Here is an 18,904-nt window from a genome sequence, read left to right as displayed (position 1 = left end):
TTAGAGCTATTCTTCCACAACTATTGCTTTGACATTTCTGGATTTTTTTGCAATTCCATATGAATTTTAGGATTGACATTTCAGCTTTTGCAAAAATAAAAAAAGCTACTGGGATTTTGAAAGAAATTATACTGGTCCTCTCAAAGAAAGTTAGTGGAGGTGATGGAATTCCAGTTGAGCTATTTCATATTCTAAAATATGATACTGTTAAAGTGCTGCACTCAATATGCCAGCAAATTTGGGAAACTCAGGAGTGGCCACAGGACTGGAAAAGGCCAGTTTTCATTCCAATCCCAAAGAAAAGCAATGCCAAAAATGTTTAAACTACAGCACAATTGCAGTCATCTCACACGCTAGCAAAGTAATGCTCAGAATTCTCCAAGAAGGCTTCAACAGTATGTAAACTGAGAACTTCCAGATGTTCAAGATGGATTTAGAAAAGGCAGAAGAACCAGAGATAAAATTGGCAACATCTAGTGGATCATAAAAAAAGCAAGAGAGTTCCAGAAAAGCATCTACTTTTGCTTTGTTGACTACGCCAAAGCCTTTGAGTGTGTGGATCACAACAAACTATGGAAAATTCTGAAAGAGATGGGAATACCAGACCACCTTACCTGCCTCCTGAGAAATCTGTATGCAGGTCAAGAAGCAACAGTGAAAACCAGATATGGAACAACGGACTGGTTCCAAACTGGGAAAGGAGGATGTCAAGGCTGTGTATTGTCACCCTGCTTATTTAACTTATATGCAGAGTACATCAGGTGAAATGCTGGATTGGATGAAGCACAAACTGGAATCAAGACTGCTGAAAGAAATATCAATAACCTCAGATATGCAGATGACACCACTGTTATGGCAGAAAGTGAAGAGGAGCTAAAGAGTCTCTTGATGAAAGTGAAAGAAGAGAGTGAAAAAGTTGGTTTAAAGCTCAGCATTCAGAAAACAAAGATCATGGCATCTTGTCCCATCACTTCTTGGCAAATAGATGGGGAAACAATGGAAACAGTGACAGACTTTATTTTCTTGGGCTCCAAAACCACAGCTGATGGTGACTGCAGCCATGAAATTAAAAGATGCTAGCTCCTTGGAGGAAAAGCCATGATCAACCTAGACAGCATATTAAAAAGCAGAGACATTGCCAACAAAGGTCCTAGTCAAAGCTATGGATTTTCCAGTAGTCATATATGGATATGAGAGTTGGACCATAAAAGCTGAGTGCTAAAGAATTGAAACTGTGGTGTTGGAGAAGACTCTTAAGAGTTCCTTGGGCTGTAAGGAGATCCAACCAGTCCATCCTAAAGGAAATCAGTCCTTAATATTCATGGGAAGGACTGATGCTGAAGCTGAAGCTCCAATACTTTGGCCACCTGATGTGAAGAGCTGACTGATTGGAAAAGACCCTGATACTGGGAAGGATGCTGGCAAGAAGAGAAGGGGATGACAGAGGATGAGATGTTTGAATGGCATTACTGACTTAATGGACATGAGTTTGAGTGGGCTGTAGGAGTTAACGATGGACAGGGAAGCCTGGTGTGCTGCAGTCCATGGGGTCACAAATAGTTGAACTCGACTGAGTGGCTGAACTGAACTGAATTGAGATCACTTTGGGTAGTATTAGCATCTTAATAATATTGTTTTCCTTCCCATGAACATCAGATGCCTTTCAACTTATTCAGGTCTTTAATTTCTTTCCACTTACTTTATGTTTATCATAATCGTACAGCCACTCCATAAGTGCCCACACGCAGGACACTGGAGCCAACGTTGCAGAAGGAATGCCCGTGCACTGGACCCCAGAGCAGTATTTGCTCCCTGCCTGGTCTTTCTCCAGACACTAGCTCTGTGACTGCTTGGCAAGCACCCATATCTAGAGCACCAGTGCCCACGCCTCATACCCTGGAGCTGCTGTGGCTTGGCCAGTGCCCCCACTCCATCAGTGCCCAGGCTCAGGCCATGCAGTTAGGCAACTTCAAGCCAAGGATCTTCACAGTTTGCCATAAAACCACTAGAGACTAAGAAGAACAAGGACACGTTTCCCTACTGGTTTCATAAAGAATGTAGTCTTCCTGACATCTTGATTTCAGACATGTAGACCTGTGTGATAGTTGAAATTTCTGTTGTTTTAAACTATAGAATTTGTGGTACTTTGTACAGCAGCCCTAGATAACGGATACAGTGGCTTTGAGTTTGGCAGTTGGTTCTTACATACAACAGCAGAAACTTAGGTAATAAAAGAAAAAGTAAATCGGACTTTATCGACAGTAAAAACATTTGTGTCTCAAATTATACCATCACTAAAGTGAGTATATAACCCAAGGATGCGAGAATATATTTGCAAATCATGTATCTGATAAGAAATATTATAACTGTATAGTAAGAAGACAAGTATGTGTGTATATATGTATAGATATATTTTTTCATGAATTGGATGACTTTAATATATCAGCTTCTTCATATTTATCTACAGATTCAATGTGATCTCAACAAAAATTCAAGCAAGAATTTTGGAAACAATCTTTCAAGTTGAAAGATTCATATGAAGAGGTAGAGCTACTAGAATACTTAAAGTAATTCTTAAAAAGAAGAACAAAGTTGAAATATGCTCCTTAACTGATTTCATGACTTACTCTAAAGTTACATTAATCAAGAAAGTGTATATTGGTGAAAGAATAGACACATAAATCATTTGAACAGAATAGAGATTTCATCAATAGAAACATACAATATAGCAAACTAGTTTTTGCCACAGCAATTAAATGGAAAAGTGATATTCTTTTTCGTGCAGCAACACGATGTCTATATACAAAAGCAAATGAACCTCAAAGTATACCTTCTACCTAAAACAATAATTAATTCAAGATGGATACCACTGAAATGTGGAACATAAAATTATAAAACTTTTAAACGAAAATATAGAAGAAAATGAGAAATGTCTGAGTTTGGCATTGAATTTGTTGGTGCTGTGCTGTGTGCTCAGTCGCTCAGTCGTGTCCGACTCTTTGCTACCCCCGTGGGCCCCAGGCTGCTCTGTCCATGGGGATTCTCCAGGCAAGAACACTGGAGTGGGTTGCCATGGCTTCCTCAAGGGGATCTTCCCAACCAAGAGATCGAACCCAAGTCTCCCACATGGCAGGGGGATTCTTTATCGTCTAAAGGATGGTCTAGGAAAGAACAAAGTGACAAATTTTACTTATCAAAATTAGAATTTTTGTTCTATAAAAGAAAGCATAGGCCAGGAGAAAATATTTGCAAATCATGTCTTTGCATATCATATTTTCAGTTTACATATAGATGGTTCTTTACATTTTTTCCAGCTTTACTGAGGATGAAAGATAAAAATTCAGTATATTTTAGGGGTACTATGTAATGTTTATATATGTGTAAAATTGTGAAATTATTACAATAAGATAATTAGCATATCCATCACCTCACACAGTTACCATTGATTTCTTTGCATGAGCTCACTTGAGGTCTACTCGTTCAGGGCTGTGCCCAGAGCTCTATGTGAGTGGGGACATTCCCATTGCAGTGATGTTTCTAGGCGTCTTTGATGTGGGCACTCCCTAAGTGGCTGTGCACTTGGGGTCTGGGGTGCAGGCGTGTGCAGAGCTCACAATCCTGAAGTCCTGGGTACAGGTTAGTCAGCACTGACAGTGGTCCTGGTGACTGAATGTGGGTGTGTGCAGAGCAGCTATGCAGCCAGAATCTTGAGTGCAGACACAAGGAGAATTGCCTCAGAACCAGTGTTCCAAGTAAGGTTGGCTCCAAGGTCCACGGCAAGTGGAGGGCTGGAGTGGGGAGTGAGCCCAGGGCCCAGAGAAGTCCAGCTGTGGGCTCTTTCCCTGGGTGAGGGGTCCGGGGGTGGGGTCAGCATCTCCCTCTCCAGAGTCTGCAGCTGCAGGGGCTGCTGGTTACCTCAGTGGCTTAAGTGGTAGGAGTCCTCGGTGGAATCTACATTAATGAACACTGTGGGGTTCACCGGGCTCCCCCATTGCAAAAGCTGTGGGGAGTGGTAGCATCCCTGCTGAGACCCTCAGTGGCAAAGGTTGCGTGGGGTCCTCAGGGGGCACTGCAGCCCAGTGGCCCTCAGCCTGTGCCTGACCTTGACATCAACACTCCCTTTGTTCCCAGCCAGACGCTTCATCTCTGCCAATTTCCCCCCATGACCTTTTCTCTGTAGTTATTCTCTATTTTTTTCCTTCACTGTGTTACTGCAGATTCTTAATTGGACTCCTGAGCCCTCCCAGAGCTATTTCTGTCTGCAGTTATTCATCTAATTGTTGTTTTACTTGGGAGGATAAAGATACTCTCTTATCTTGTTGATGTCACTGTATAAAGGATTTGTTTTATAGAATATATAGAGTGTCCTTTAAAGGCAAAAAAAAAAAAAAGCTCAATTAAAAATGCACAAAGGATCTGAACCTTTACAAGAGAAGATATACAGATGAGAAGTACACACAATTGTGCTCCATAGAATTTTTCATTAAGAAAATAAATATTGAAAGCACAAAGATAAATTACTCTGCATTTGTTAAAATGGCAAAAAATCCTGATAGTGTTAAATACTAGTAAAGATTTGAACCTCAGTCATTGATTTGTTGTGGTAATGCAAAAAAGTACAATCACCTCTGATGACAGTTGAGCAATTTCGTATAACATTATGTATGGATTTCTCGTATGATCCAGTGTTTGCTCTCTTAAGTATTTCCCATAGTGAACTGAAAACATGTGTTTCACAAAATCCTGTTTGTCGATGTTTATCGCAGTTTTATCGAGATTCACTCAAACTAGAAGCAAACAGATATATTCCTAAAGGTGAATGGCTAAACAAACTGTGGTATTAATAGATATAAATGGAATACTATCAAATAATAAAAAAGAGGTGAGCTATTGATTTGTACAAAACATAAATGAATTTAAAGTGTATTTTTTGTGGCCAAGCTGGTAAAGTATTTGCCTGCAATGTGGGAGACCTAGGTTTGATCCCTGGGTTGGGAAGACCCCCTGGAGAAGGGAAAGGCTACCCACTCCAGTATTCGGTTCTAGAGAATTCCATGGACTGTATAGTCCACGGGGTCGGAAAGAGTCAGACACGACTGAGCGACTTTCACTTTCACTTTTGATAAGAAAAAGAGATGAAAACAGTACACATCATTGGATTCTATTCACATGACATTTTGAAAAAGGAAAAACTGTAGAGATGGAAAATAATTCAGTGGTAATCAAGGGCTAGGGGAACAGGGAGATATTGTCTATAAAAGGGACACTATGGGAATTTTTTGAGTGATGAAATTATTCTGTATGTTTTCGAGGTGGCAGATACATGAATGTATGCATTCATCAAGGCCCATAGAACTGCTCGTCATGAAGAGTGACTTATTAACATTTACAGACAAACAAATGGAATCAATTTGGAAGTTGGACAACCCCAGGATAGAATGAAGACTATTACAAAAGAATCTAAGTCACTGAAAGGGGAGGAGCAAAAAGAGCTGATTTAACTAATGTCAAAAAATATATACTGACTGGAAATTGTTAACCCCATAGTCTAAAAGTAAAAGGAACTCTACAACAAGACTGAATTGCAGTGTTAAAATTGTTGCTCACGGGATACCAGCTGACAATGCTGGAATGGCTTTACCTGGTATTAGAGTTAACAAACACATAAAAAAGAGTTGGTCAGACAAATAAGAGGGAAGGCTGAAACAAAACGGGTTATATCAGAGACTTCAGGATAAAGTTATATTTAGTGTGTGCTCTCTGGTTTTCTTGCTTTTGAAAATTATCATGTGACCATACTTTTTCAACCAAATGACTTACTGAAGGCAGAAATATGGACTCCTTTATGACGCTGTACTAGCATAGCTCTGGAAAAATGCTAATCACTGCCCTGTACACCTGAAGTTAACACAGCATGATATTGTAAACCCACTGTACTTCAGTTAGGAAAAACTCAAGACGACAAAAAAGAGCCAGAACGTATACCTTTATTAAAAAAAAATCCACGTCATGTTTTTCTTCATTTTAGAATTTCTCTAGCTTTTTAAGCTAGAGAAATGGAAAATGTTAAATTTATATTCTGATAGCATAGTTATTTTTAAACTTTTTAATTAAAAACTAGCCATAGTCCATTTGACTCCTTTAACAAATTTCTCACCCCTGTATGTGCACACACAAGACCCTTTCATGTGCTTCTATTGATGAGTTTTAGCCCTGTCTTATACACTTGCATAGAATATGGTAGAGAAAATATGAACATAAGAATATATCAAGGATGATTAATAAAATTTATGACAAATGAAATCTAAAAAAATTCATAGTCTCCTTTGGCCATCCTCATTCAGATATTACTTATCTGGACATATTATTTTCTTTTTTCTAAGCGACAGGTTTTGGGGAGAAAGGTTATCTCAGTAATTTTAATGCACTGTGAGCAAATATGATTTAATGCATGGAGATGCTCTGACAGAAAAGATGTAGGTTATTGTCAATTCTATACCTTTAAGAGATGAAACTTGGAGACGATTTTTCCTTCTGAACAGCTTTCTTGAAAGCGCTCTTGGCTTTGTTTCTTAGGCTGTAGACCACAGGATTCAGCACGGGGATGACCACCGTGTAGAACACAGGCGCCGTTTTGTCTGCGTCATGGAATGACCGAAGCTGGGCTGTGAGTTCATGAAGATGACGGTCCCGTAGAAGATGGAGGCTGCAGTGAGGTGAGACGCGCAGGTGGATAAAGCCTTCAGGTATCCCTCAGCCGAGTGGATCTTCAGGATGATGATACACATGAACAGGTAGGAAACCAAGATAACTGCTGCTGCTGCTAAGTCGCTTCAGTCGTGTCCGACTCTGTGCAACCCCATAGACGGCAGCCCACCAGGCTCCCCCGTCCCTGGGATTCTCCAGGCAAGAACACTGGAGTGGGTTGCCATTTCCTTCTCCAATGCATGAAAGTGAAAAGTGGAAGTGAAGTCGCGCAGTCATGTAGGACTCTTTGCGACCCCATGGACTGCAGCCCACCAGGCTCCTCTGTCCATGGGATTTCCCAAGGAAGAGTACTGGAGTGGGGTGCTATTGCCTTCTCCGACCAAGATAGCTAGGAGGGCAAAAAAGGATATTGAAACTTGTCACAACAATAAAAACCAGTTCACTAATGTGTCATCAGAACAGGAGAGAGTCATGACTGCTGGAGCATCACAGAAAAAGCGACGGGTTAGTTTGGACGCACAGAGAGAGAGACTGAATGTGTCCCTGCACGGATGGAGGCATTCAGGAAACCATAAATGCAGGAGCCTACGGCAAGGCGTGCACACAGGCTTGTCGGCATTATGGTGGTGTAATGTAGGGGTTTACACACTGCTCTGAAGCGGTTGTAGGCCATGGAAGCCAAGAGTACATTTTCCACAGTGGCAAAGGCTGAAAGAAAGAACATCTGAGCAGCACACACGTTGCAGGAGATGACATTGTCTCCCACAAGGAATCCAGCCATGGCTTTATGATTGGCAGCTGCAGAGTAGCCGAAGCCCGCCAGAGACAGGTTACTGAGGGAAAAGTACATGGGAGTGTGGAGACGACAAACCAAGAGAATCAACTGGATCGTTTCCAGGTTTCCAACCACACTGATGAGATAAATGAGAGTGAACGTTATAAAGAGGGGGCCCTGTAGCTCTGGGGCATTGTTTAGTCCCAGCAGGATGAACTCAGTCACTTCTGTACTGTTTTCCAAGGATGCTATTAACTGAATTGAACTTAATTCAATTTGCAGTTCCACAGCCCTACCATTCACTACCTGGAAATCACTGAGCCTGACCCACAGATTCTTCATCTACAATATGAAAATACTAATGAGACAGAACTCAAGGTATTATTGTAGGAATTAAACAAGATAAAATGTATAAAAAACTGTGAGTAAAATACCAGATATTGAGCAGAGTCTGATTATCTTAGGTTTACTATTAGAATTAAAGTGAAATGATTGCCTCCATGTTTGCTTGGGGCTTCCCTGGTGGCTCAGTCAGTAAAAAATCTGTCTGAAATGCAGGAGACCTGGGTTTGATCCCTGGGTTGGGAAGATCCCCTGGAGGAGGGCATGGCAACCCACTCCAGTATTGCTGCCTGGAGAATTCCACAGACAGAGAAGCCTGGACGGCTACAGTCCATGGGGTAGCAAACAGTCGGACACAACTGAGTGACTAAGCACACAGCACATGTTTGTTTGAGAAACATGGCTGGTGAAAAGCAAGATTCAATTATAGATGAGTTCTTTAGTCTCTTCATTCCAATCACAAAGAAAGACAATGCCAAAGAATGCTCAAACTACCACACAACTGCACTCATCTCACATGCTAGCAAAGTAATGCTCAAAATTCTCCAAACCAGGCTTCAGCAATACGTGAACTGAGAACTTCCAGACATTCAAGCTGGATTTAGAAAAGGCAGAGGAACCAGAGATCAAATTGCCAACATCCATTGGATCATTGAAAAAGCAAGAGAGTTCCAGAAAAACATTTACTTCTGCTTTATTGACTATGCCAAAGCCTTTGACTGTGGATCACCACAAACTGTGGAAAATTATTTAAGAGATGGGAATACCAGACCACCTGACCTGCATCCTGAGAAATCTGTATGCAAATCAAGAAGCCACAGTTAGGACTGGACATGGAACAACAGACTGGTTCCAAATAGGAAAAGGAGTATATCAAGGCTGTATATTGTCACCCTGCTTATTTAACTAATATGCAGAGTATTTATGTGAAATGCCAGGCTGGATGAAGCACAAGCTGGAATCAAGATTGCCAGGAGAAATATCAATAACCTCAGATATGCAGATGACACCACCCTTATGGCAGAAAGTGAAGAAGAACTAAAGAGCCTCTTGATGAAAGTGAAAGAGGAGAGTGAAAAGTTGGCTTAAAACTCAACATTCAAAAAATGCATATCATGGCATCTGGTCCTATCACTTCATGGGCAATAGATGGGGAAACAGTGGAAACAGAGACTTTATTTTCTTGGGCTCCAAAATCACTGCAAATAGTGACTTCAGCCATGAAATTAAGACATTTGCTCCTTGGAAGAAAAGCTATGACCAACATAGCACATTAAAAAGGAGAGACATTACTTTTCCAACAGATGTCCATCTAGTCAAAACTATGGCTTTTCCAGTAGTCATGTATGGATATGAGAGTTGGACCATAAAGAGAGCTGAGTGCTGAAGAAGTGATGTTTTTGAACTGTGGTGCTGGAGAAGACTCTTGAGAGTCCCTTGGACTTCAAGGATATCCAACCAGTCCATCCTAAAGGAAATCAGTCCTGAATATTCATTGGAAGGACTGATGCTGAAGCTGAAGCTCCAATATTTTGGCCTCCTGATGCGAAGAACTGACTCATTTGAAAAGACCCTGATGCTGGGAAAGATTGAAGGTAGGAGGAGAAGGGGACGGCAGAGGATGAGATGGTTGGATGGCATCACTGACTCAATGAACTCTGGGTCTTGGTCATGGACAGGGAGGCCTGACGTGCTGTGGTCCATGGGGTCACAAAGAGTCGGACACGACTGAGTGACTGAACTGAACTGAACTGATCAGAGCATTACCTATCCACTTTTTCACCACTAATCTCTTTGAGGAGAGCAGCATGATAATGTTTCAGAAGTGTATTTTGAAATTTTGTTATGTCACTGCTTTGGAAAATATCCAAAAAAATCTATTTCTGTTCTTAAATAACTCATAGTAGGTATAGCTGTCCCATTGCTTTTGCATGAATTATCCTTATTACCAAAAGTGTATATGGAATATAGAAACTTACCTTGTTGGAAAAGAAGAGACAGCCAATCCTGAACAGTGAGTCTGAAATCAGAAATTCAGCTGTGGAATAATGCATACATACTCTTAGACATGTTCTCTATCGGTTAATGGTCAAAAATTGCCAAGTCTCTAAGGCAAGTAAGCAGGAGGGGAAAACATGACTTGGAGCCAGGAACCTAAATCTGCCAAGCACTCCTTGAGTACCCTTGGAGGAGTCTCTTATCTTCTTATCTGCAAAACAGAATACAATGACCTCTCTCACATCATTCAAGGATTAGTGTCTGTAAATAGCAAACTTGGGAAGCTCTATAAAGCATGTCACTGAGGAGTGATCATTTAAAAGCGTATCAGTATATTTTCATTTTGAAATGTTTTCCTGGCCATGATTGGAGATGCATAGCAAATGTTAAGGTCAGGATTTGGGGGTAGGAGAAAAAGCGCTGCATATACTAACAACTAACACTCAAACAAATGAGTGATGACCAGAGGGTCTCAGCACACAGTCTAGTCCCTCTAAAATGATATCACATTGAGTCATGTTGGGGTTTTAGAGGCTAAGGCTAATTCCTAGGAATCAGGAGAAAGTTACAGAGACATGGAGCTCTTTGGGGATTGCCTCCCCTCTCCCCAAAAGAGGATATCTACAGCTCTCATCCCTCTTTCCTAGCAGAAAACCTAGCAGAAACATTGCCTGTGGGGATCTAGCTGGATAGGTTGAAGGTACACACATGCTTTCGTATTACTTGCTGTTTATTTTCCTCCTACTTTTAGATTAAATTATAATTCATAAACAGCAATGTGCACAGATTCTCAGCTTGGTCAGTTTTATAAGATCACGCACCCACTGACATAACCATGATATAGAAGAGGCCCATCATCTAAACAAACCCCTGGACTGTCTTTGTACTCCACTGTTTCTGCCCAATGTCTGTGGTGACCTGTATTTTCTCTCCATATTGTTTTGCCTCTGCAAGAATGTCATGTCATTTAAACAGAGCCTTAGTGTAGGCTCTGTTTAAATAACTCCAGAAAGAATGAAGGGATGGAGCCAAAGCAAAAAGAATACCCAGCTGTGGATGTGACTGGTGATAGCAGCAAGGTCCGATGCTGTAAAGAGCAATATTACATAGGAACCTAGAATGTCAGGTCCATGAATCAAGGCAAATTGGAAGTGGTCAAACAAGAGATGGCAAGAGTGAATGTCGACATTCTAGGAATCAGCGAACTGAAATGGACTGGAATGGGTGAATTTAACTCAGATGACCATTATATCTACTACTGCGGGCAGGAATCCCTCAGAAGAAATGGAGTGGCTATCATGGTCAACAAAAGAGTCTGAAATGCAGTACTTGGATGCAATCAAAAACAACAGAATGATCTCTGTTCGTTTCCAAGGCAAACCATTCAATATCACAGTAATCCAAGTCTATGACCCAACCAGTAATGCTGAAGAAGCTGAAGTTGAATGGTTCTATGAAGACCTACAAGACCTTTTAGAACTAACACCCAAAAAAGATGTCCTTTTCATTATAGGGGACTGGAATGCAAAAGTAGGAAGTCAAGAAACACCTGGAGTAACAGGCAAATTTGGCCTTGGAATACAGAATGAAGCAGGGCAAAGACTAATAGAGTTTTGCCAAGAAAATGCACTGGTCATAGCAAACACCCTCTTCCAACAACACAGGAGAAGACTCTACACATGGACATCACCAGATAGTCAACACCGAAATCAGATTGATTATATTCTTTGCAGCCAAAGATGGAGAAGCTCCATACACTCAGCAAAAACAAGACCAGAAGCTGACTGTGGCTCAGACCATGAGCTCCTTATTGCCAAATTCAGACTTAAATGGAAGAAAGCAGGGAAAACCACTAGACCATTCAGGTATGACCTAAATCAAATCCCTTATGATTATACAGTGGAAGTGAGAAATAGATTTAAGGGCCTAGATCTGATAGATAGAGTGCCTGATGAACTGTGGAATGAGGTTCGTGACATTGTACAGGAGACAGGGATCAAGACCATCCCCATGGAAAAGAAATGCAAAAAAGCAAAATGGCTGTCTGGGGAGGCCTTACAAATAGCTGTGAAAAGAAGAGAAGCGAAAAGCAAAGGAGAAAAGGAAACATATAAACATCTGAATGCAGAGTTCCAAAGAATAGCAAGAAGAGATAAGAAAGTCTTCTTCAACGATCAATGCAAAGAAGTAGAGGAAAACAACAGAATGGGAAAGACTAGGGATCTCTTCAAGAAAATCAGAGATACCAAAGGAACATTTCATGCAAAGATGGGCTGGATAAAGGACAGAAATGGTATGGACCTAACAGAAGCAGAAGATATTAAGAAGAGATGGCATGAATACACAGAAGAACTGTACAAAAAAGATCTTCACGACCCAGATAATCACGATGGTGTGATCACTGACCTAGAGCCAGACATCCTGGAATGTGAAGTCAAGTGGGCCTTAGAAAGCATCACTACAAACAAGGTTAGTGGAGGTGATGGAGTTCCAGTTGAGCCATTCCAAATCCTGAAAGATGATGCTGTGAAAGTGCTGCACTCAATATGCCAGCAAATTTGGAAAACTCAGCAGTGGCCACAGGACTGGAAAAGGTCAGTTTTCATTCCAATCCCAAAGAAAGGCAATGCCAAAGAATCTTCAAACTACCACACAATTGCACTCATCTCACATGGTAGTAAAGTAATGCTCAAAATTCTCCAAGCCAGGCTTCGGCAATATGTGAACCGTGAACTTCCTGATGTTCAAGCTGGTTTTAGAAAAGGCAGAGGAACCAGAGATCAAATTGCCAACATCCGCTGGATCGTGGAAAAAGCAGGAGAGTTCCAGAAAAGCATCTATTTCTGCTTTATTGACTATGCCAAATCCTTGGACTGTGTGGATCACAAGAAACTGTGGAAAATTGAAAGAGATGGGAATACCAGACCACCTGACCTGCCTCTTGAGAAATTTGTATGCAGATCAGGAAGCAACAGTTAGAACTGGACATGGAACAACAGACTGGTTCCAAATAGGAAAAGGAGTTTGTCAAGGCTGTATATTGTCACCCTGTTTATTTAACTCATATGCAGAGTACATCATGAGAAATGCTGGACTGGAAGAAACACAAGCTGGAATCAAGATTGCCGGGAGAAATATCAATAACCTCAGATATGCAGATGACACCAGCCTTATGGCAGAAAGTGAAGAGGAACTCAAAAGCCTCCTGATGAAAGTGAAAGTGTAGAGTGAAAAAGTTGGCTTAAAGCTCAACATTCAGAAAACGAAGATCATGGCATCTGGTCCCATCACTTCATGGGAAATAGATGGGGAAACAGTGGAAACAGTGTCAGACTTTATTTGGGGGGCTCCAAAATCACTGCAGATGGTGACTGCAGCCATGAAATTAAAAGACGCTTACTCCTTGGAAGGAAAGTTATGACCAACCTAGATAGCATATTCAAAAGCAGAGACATTACTTTGCCAACAAAGGTTCGTCTAGTCAAGGCTATGGTTTTTCCTGTGGTCATGTATGTATGTGAGAGTTGGACTGTGAAGAAGGCTGAGTGCCGAAGAATTGATGCTTTTGAACTGTGGTGTTGGAGAAGACTCTTGAGAGTCCCTTGGACTGCAAGGAGATCCAACCAGTCCATTCTGAAGGAGATCAGCCCTGGGATTTCTTTGGAAGGAATGATGCTAAAGCTGAAACTCCAGTAGTTTGGCCATGTCATGTGAAGTGTTGACTCATTGGAAAAGACTCTGATGCTGGGAGGGATTGGGGGCAGGAGGAGAAGGGGATGACAGACGATGAGATGGCTGGATGGCATCATTGACTCAATGGATGTGAGTCTGAGTGAACTCCGGGAGTTGGTGGTGGACAGGGAGGCCTGGTGTGCTGTGATTCATGGGGTCACAAAGAGTTGGACACGACTGACTGATCTGATCTGATCTGATCTTAGTGTAGGTTAACTTTGATTGTGGCTTTATTCAGTTAGCATGGTGCATTTGAGACTTATCCATATCCATATGGTTACCTGTATGAATTTCCTCTCTCTTTCTCTTTTAGTTGCTATGTCATGTCCGACTCTTTGCAACCTCATGGATTGTAGCCCACCAGGCTCTTCTGTCCATGGGATTCTCCAGGCAAGAATACTGGAGTGGGTTGCCATTTCTTTCTCCAGGGGATCTTCCTGACCCAGGAACTGAACCCCGGTCTCCTGCATTGCAGGGAGATTCTTTACCACGTGAGCTATGAGGGAAGCCCATGAATTCCCTAAAGATGCCATAAAAAAAGTATCAGAAACTGGATGGCATAAGTAACAGAAATTGCTTGTGTCACATTTCTGGAGCCTGGACATCTGAAACTGAGGTATCAGCAGAGTTGGTTCTGTTGTTCCTTCTGAAGACTGAAAGGGAAAAGATGCTTTTATGTTTTTCTTAGTGACTGGGTAGTATTTGATGACAATCTTTGGTGTTCCTTGACTTCTGCTGCCTCATCCTGATCCCCATCTTCATTTTCACATGTGTTCTCTCTCTGTGTGTATGAGACGTCTATGTGTGTGTGTGTGTCCAAATTTTCTCTTTTGGTAAGCATACCAGTCACATTGATCTAGGAGCACACTCTGCTTTGGTATGACCTTATCTTAACTAATTATATCTCTAATGACCCTATTTTCAACAAGATCAATTCCTGAGGTCCTGGGGATTAGATCTTCAACATATAAATTTTAGGCACACAATTCAACCCACAATATATCAATTAAGAAATATTTCTTATTGCTAGATGGTCTTCCATTATATGGAAACTGCAGATTGTTATTCCTTTCTCATTTGAAGTGCATTTGGGTTGGTTCTAATGTCTGGAGATTAAAAAAGGAAAAGCACCTAAACTTGTATGAACATAGGTGTTAATTTCATTGGGGTAAATATATGTGAGTTAGATTTGTTGGCTAGATAATGTGCTAAGTTGGTCAGTCATGTCTGACTCTTTATGGCCCCATGGACTGTAGCCCACCAGGATCCTCTGCCCATGGGACTTTCCAGGCAAGAATACTGGAGTGGGTTGCCATTTCCTACTTCACAGCATCTTCCTGATGCAGGGATCAAACCTTGTGTCTCCTGCATTGGCAGGTGGATTTTTTACCACTAGTGCCCGGGTAGACAATAAGTATACCTTTAATTGAGTGGACGCTGTCACACTGTTTCCAAGGTTGTGCTGACATTTTGCACTTCCTCCCAGCCATGCATTACAGTTGCTTAACTTCTTTGCCAGCACTTGATACTAAACTGGTTTTAAAATTTGTATTTTGGTTTTATTTCATGTCCATTTCTAGCTGTTTCTCAAGGGAGACTCAAGAGGACAACCACTGGGACGTCCCTGACAGGCCAGTGATTGCGATATCCCTTTCCAGGGCAAGGGGTGTGACTTCGATCTCTGGTCTGGGAGCTAGGATTCCGCCTGCTTCTCAGCCAGAAAATCAAAACATAAAACAGAAGCAATATTGTAACAAGTTCAATAAAAACTTTAAAAACTGTCCACATCAAAAAAATCTCAGAAAAGAGTGCAATCATTTGATCCATAATAGTCACATACTGTATCATTTCATTGATATGATATAGCTGCTACTGCTGCTGCTGCTGCTGCTAAGTCACTTCAGTTGTGTCCGACTCTGTGCGACCCCATAGACAGCAGCCCACCAGGCTCCCCCGTAAGTTAATCAGCTGAAAGCCAATTATTGGTTAAAGTCTGAGGGATGCAAAGGAAGGAGGAGTTACTGCCAAGTGGGTACAAAGTCTTCTTTGTGAGTGAAAAATACGTTGGAACCAGACAGATGTGATGGTTGTACAACACTGTGAATGTACTAAACGCCACTAATCTGTACACTTCAAAGTAGTTAAATTTAATGTTACATACATTTCATATCAACTAAGAGATGGAAGCAGATGAAATTAGACAGTAAGGGGAGATCCAACCAGTCCATTCTGAAGATCAGCCCTGGGTGTTCTTTGGAAGGAATGATGCTAAAGCTGAAACTCCAGCACTTTGGCCACCTCATGCGAAGAGTTGACTCATTGGAAAAGACTCTGATGCTGGGAGGGATTGGGGGCAGGAGGAGAAGGGGATGACAGAGGATGAGATGGCTGGATGGCATCACTGACTCGATGGACGTGAGTCTGAGTGAACTCAGGAGATGGTGATGGACAGGGAGGCCTGGTGTGCTGCAATTCATGGGGGCTCGAAGAGTCAGACACGACTGAGCAACTGAACTGAACTGAACTGAACTGAAGGGGAGAAACCTAATCTGACTACAAAGGCAGGGATGGCATAGATACAGATACATGTCAAGGCGTGCTTGCAAGTACCTGGAGATGCAGCATAGGAGGACACATTCTTCCCTGGAACCTCTGCAGACATACCATAATTCACCCCAATGAAACTGACCTTTGACATTTGGCCTCCAGACCTGTCAGAAATAAATCCATGGGGTTTTTTGGCCGTGCCACACAACTTGTGGAGTAAAATGAATAAATACTGAGTCAGTGTATGAATACAAGCGTTTTATTAAGACATGGTTTTTAGAAGTGGGAGAGGTCTTCAGGTACATTTGTCAGTGATTGGTTGGCTGCAAGTGAGCAAGCAGTTTGAAGAATTTCAAAAGAACAGGGATTATTAAATGTTAGCAGGTGCAAGAAATTGGGGTCATTGTCAAGTGGATATTGGTGAATTCTCCCCTTAAAGTTTTTGCAGCTTGCTTTTTTATATATAATTTGGAATTTCTGGAGTTGTCATCATGCTCAATAAAATAATTTAAAAATCAAGTTTCAAAGCTTTATTTCCAGTGCAATAACCAGGTTAAGCTACTGCTCAAAGAGATTTTCCATTCAAGTTGAGAAAAAGAGATGAACAGGTGAGTAAATAAATATAAGAGCTGTATGTTGAGAATGACTATGGAGACGAGAGAGCATGCTTAGGAAAAAAAGTCCATGGGAGGGAATTGACTATTTTATAAAGTAACTCATGGCAGGCCGCTATGAACTCCCGGGTGGGTAAAATTTAACTAGAAATCTGAAATGAGTGGAAGTATATTCCATGCAGTGGAAGCATCAGTGCAAAGAAGCTGAGAAAAGGGCAAGTTTGGAGTGGTCCAGATTTGGTAGAAATCAGTGTGAATGAAGTAGAGTGAATGAGTTGAATATTGATAAGATATGAGATAGCTGACTAGAACATAAATGACAGAGTGGCATTAACAATTTCAAGACATTTATTGCCCCAAAATGGGTAGCATTATTATTATTTCCAGTGAAATTTTCAAAACAAAATGTGAAGAGTTAGTGCCCATAAGATTAAGGTAAAAATGAGTGAATCATGTGCCTCCTTGTATTCTAATAGGGCTATTTACCTTTGGTAAATTTCACATGAATGTGCTTTTTCTTTCCAAATCACTTGGTAATGACTGAAGCATTGGTTTATTAAGCTGCTATAATTATTTAGCTCTAGATAAAATATGCCAACAAAAGCACATACTTCATTAAAAGCTATTATTATATTTTGTCTGCGTTTTAAATGGTTGGAACTATTTCTCAACTAAAGAGAGAAAAAATATGAGACAAAATCTATATCCTACCATCCCAAATGGCCATTGTCATTTGAGTCATTGCATGGAGCAGATTCAAAGGGGTAAAATAGCTTTTGTAGACTCTACCTACCTGAAGAGAAAATCTAGAGAAACTTTCGCCTTCTCAGCAGCTTTGTTAAATGCACCCTTGACTTCTCTGTTCCTCAGGCTGTAGGCCACGGGGTTCAGCATGGGGATGAGCATCGTGTAGAACACGGATGTGATTTTGTCTGTGTCCATGGAGTGGCTGGAGCTGGGCTGTACGTACATGACGATGACAGTCCCATAAAATATGGAAACAGTAGTGAGGTGAGAAGCGCAGGTAGACAGAGCCTTCTGGTACCCCTCTTGTGAGTGCACCTTCAAAATTGTCATAAATATGAACAGGTAGGAAATCAAGATTACAAAAAGTGCAAACAAGACATTGAAGCTTGAGACAAGAACAAGAACCATTTCACTGATGCGTTTCTCCGAGCAAGAGAGAGTCATGACTGCTGGGACATCACAGAAAAAGTGATGGATCACGTTGGACCCACAGAAAGAGAGACTGAACGTGTCTCCAGTGTTGACAGAGGCATTCAGAACACCACACGCATAAGAGCCTACGACAAGACAAGCACACCTATTTTTCGTCATGGAGGTGGTGTAATGTAGGGGCTTGCACACTGCTGTGTAGCGGTCATAAGCCATTGAGGCCAAGAGATAACTTTCCACAGTGGCAAAGACTATAAAAAAGAACATCTGAGCAGCACATGCATGGTAGGAGATGACTTTGTCTGCTTTCAGGAGCCCAGCCATCACTTTTGGAGTGACAGTGGAGGAGTAACAAAAGTCCACCAGAGACAGGTTACAGAGGAAAAAATACATAGGAGTGTGGAGACTAGAGTCCAGCAGGATCAACGTGGTCATCCCCAGGTTCCCAATGAGAGTGAGGAAGTAAATGAAGGTGAAGATTATAAAGAGAGGAATCTGCAGCTGTGGGTCATCTGTGAGTCCGAGCAGGATGAAATCGGTTACCTCTGTGCTATTCTTCATGGATTTGAGAATCACAAGATGCTCTCGTAATGAAAATAAGGGAGAGAGTGATGCAGAAAGAAGAGTTGCACAGAAATTGAAATGCACAAGCATTATTTATTACAATAGGATTCACAGAGAAGATTCTTCATAGACACCTTTCCAACATGTAAATTTTCTATATGAATAATCTGAGTTACAGGAAGGGATAATGAGCTTGGAAGATTATATGCCTGGAATGCATTGATCTCTAAATTAGATTTTTGAGTCTCCCAAGAGGTGGAGCTACTGGTAAAGAACCTGCCTGCCAATGCAGAAGAGGTAAGAGATGCCGCTTGGATCTCTGGGGGCAGAAGATCCCCTGGAGAAGGGCATGGCAACCCACTCCAGTATTCTTGCCTGGAGAATTCCATGGACAGGGAGCCTGGCAGGCTACAGTTGATGGGGTTGCAAAGAGTCAGACACGATTGAA

General features: G+C 41.5%; 1 protein-coding gene and 1 pseudogene across 1 annotated transcript; both read right to left on the bottom strand.

The window, feature by feature from the left end:
* Positions 1 to 6,501: 6,501 nt before the first annotated feature.
* Positions 6,502 to 7,825, bottom strand: LOC102413138 (annotated as a pseudogene).
* Positions 7,826 to 17,505: 9,680 nt separating this feature from the next.
* Positions 17,506 to 18,738, bottom strand: LOC102412788 (olfactory receptor 5B2-like). Its single transcript, XM_006056651.3, has one exon. It carries the CDS (start codon positions 18,544 to 18,546, stop codon positions 17,506 to 17,508), a length of 1,041 nt encoding a protein of 346 aa, XP_006056713.2. The 5' UTR covers positions 18,547 to 18,738.
* Between the last annotated feature and the right edge of the window lie 166 nt (positions 18,739 to 18,904).

The sequence above is a fragment of the Bubalus bubalis genome, chromosome 16 (assembly GCF_019923935.1).
Source record: "Bubalus bubalis isolate 160015118507 breed Murrah chromosome 16, NDDB_SH_1, whole genome shotgun sequence".
Lineage (NCBI taxonomy): Eukaryota > Metazoa > Chordata > Mammalia > Artiodactyla > Bovidae > Bubalus > Bubalus bubalis.
Note: the sequence above shows the minus strand (reverse complement) of the source record. Positions and strands in the feature narration are given on the sequence as shown.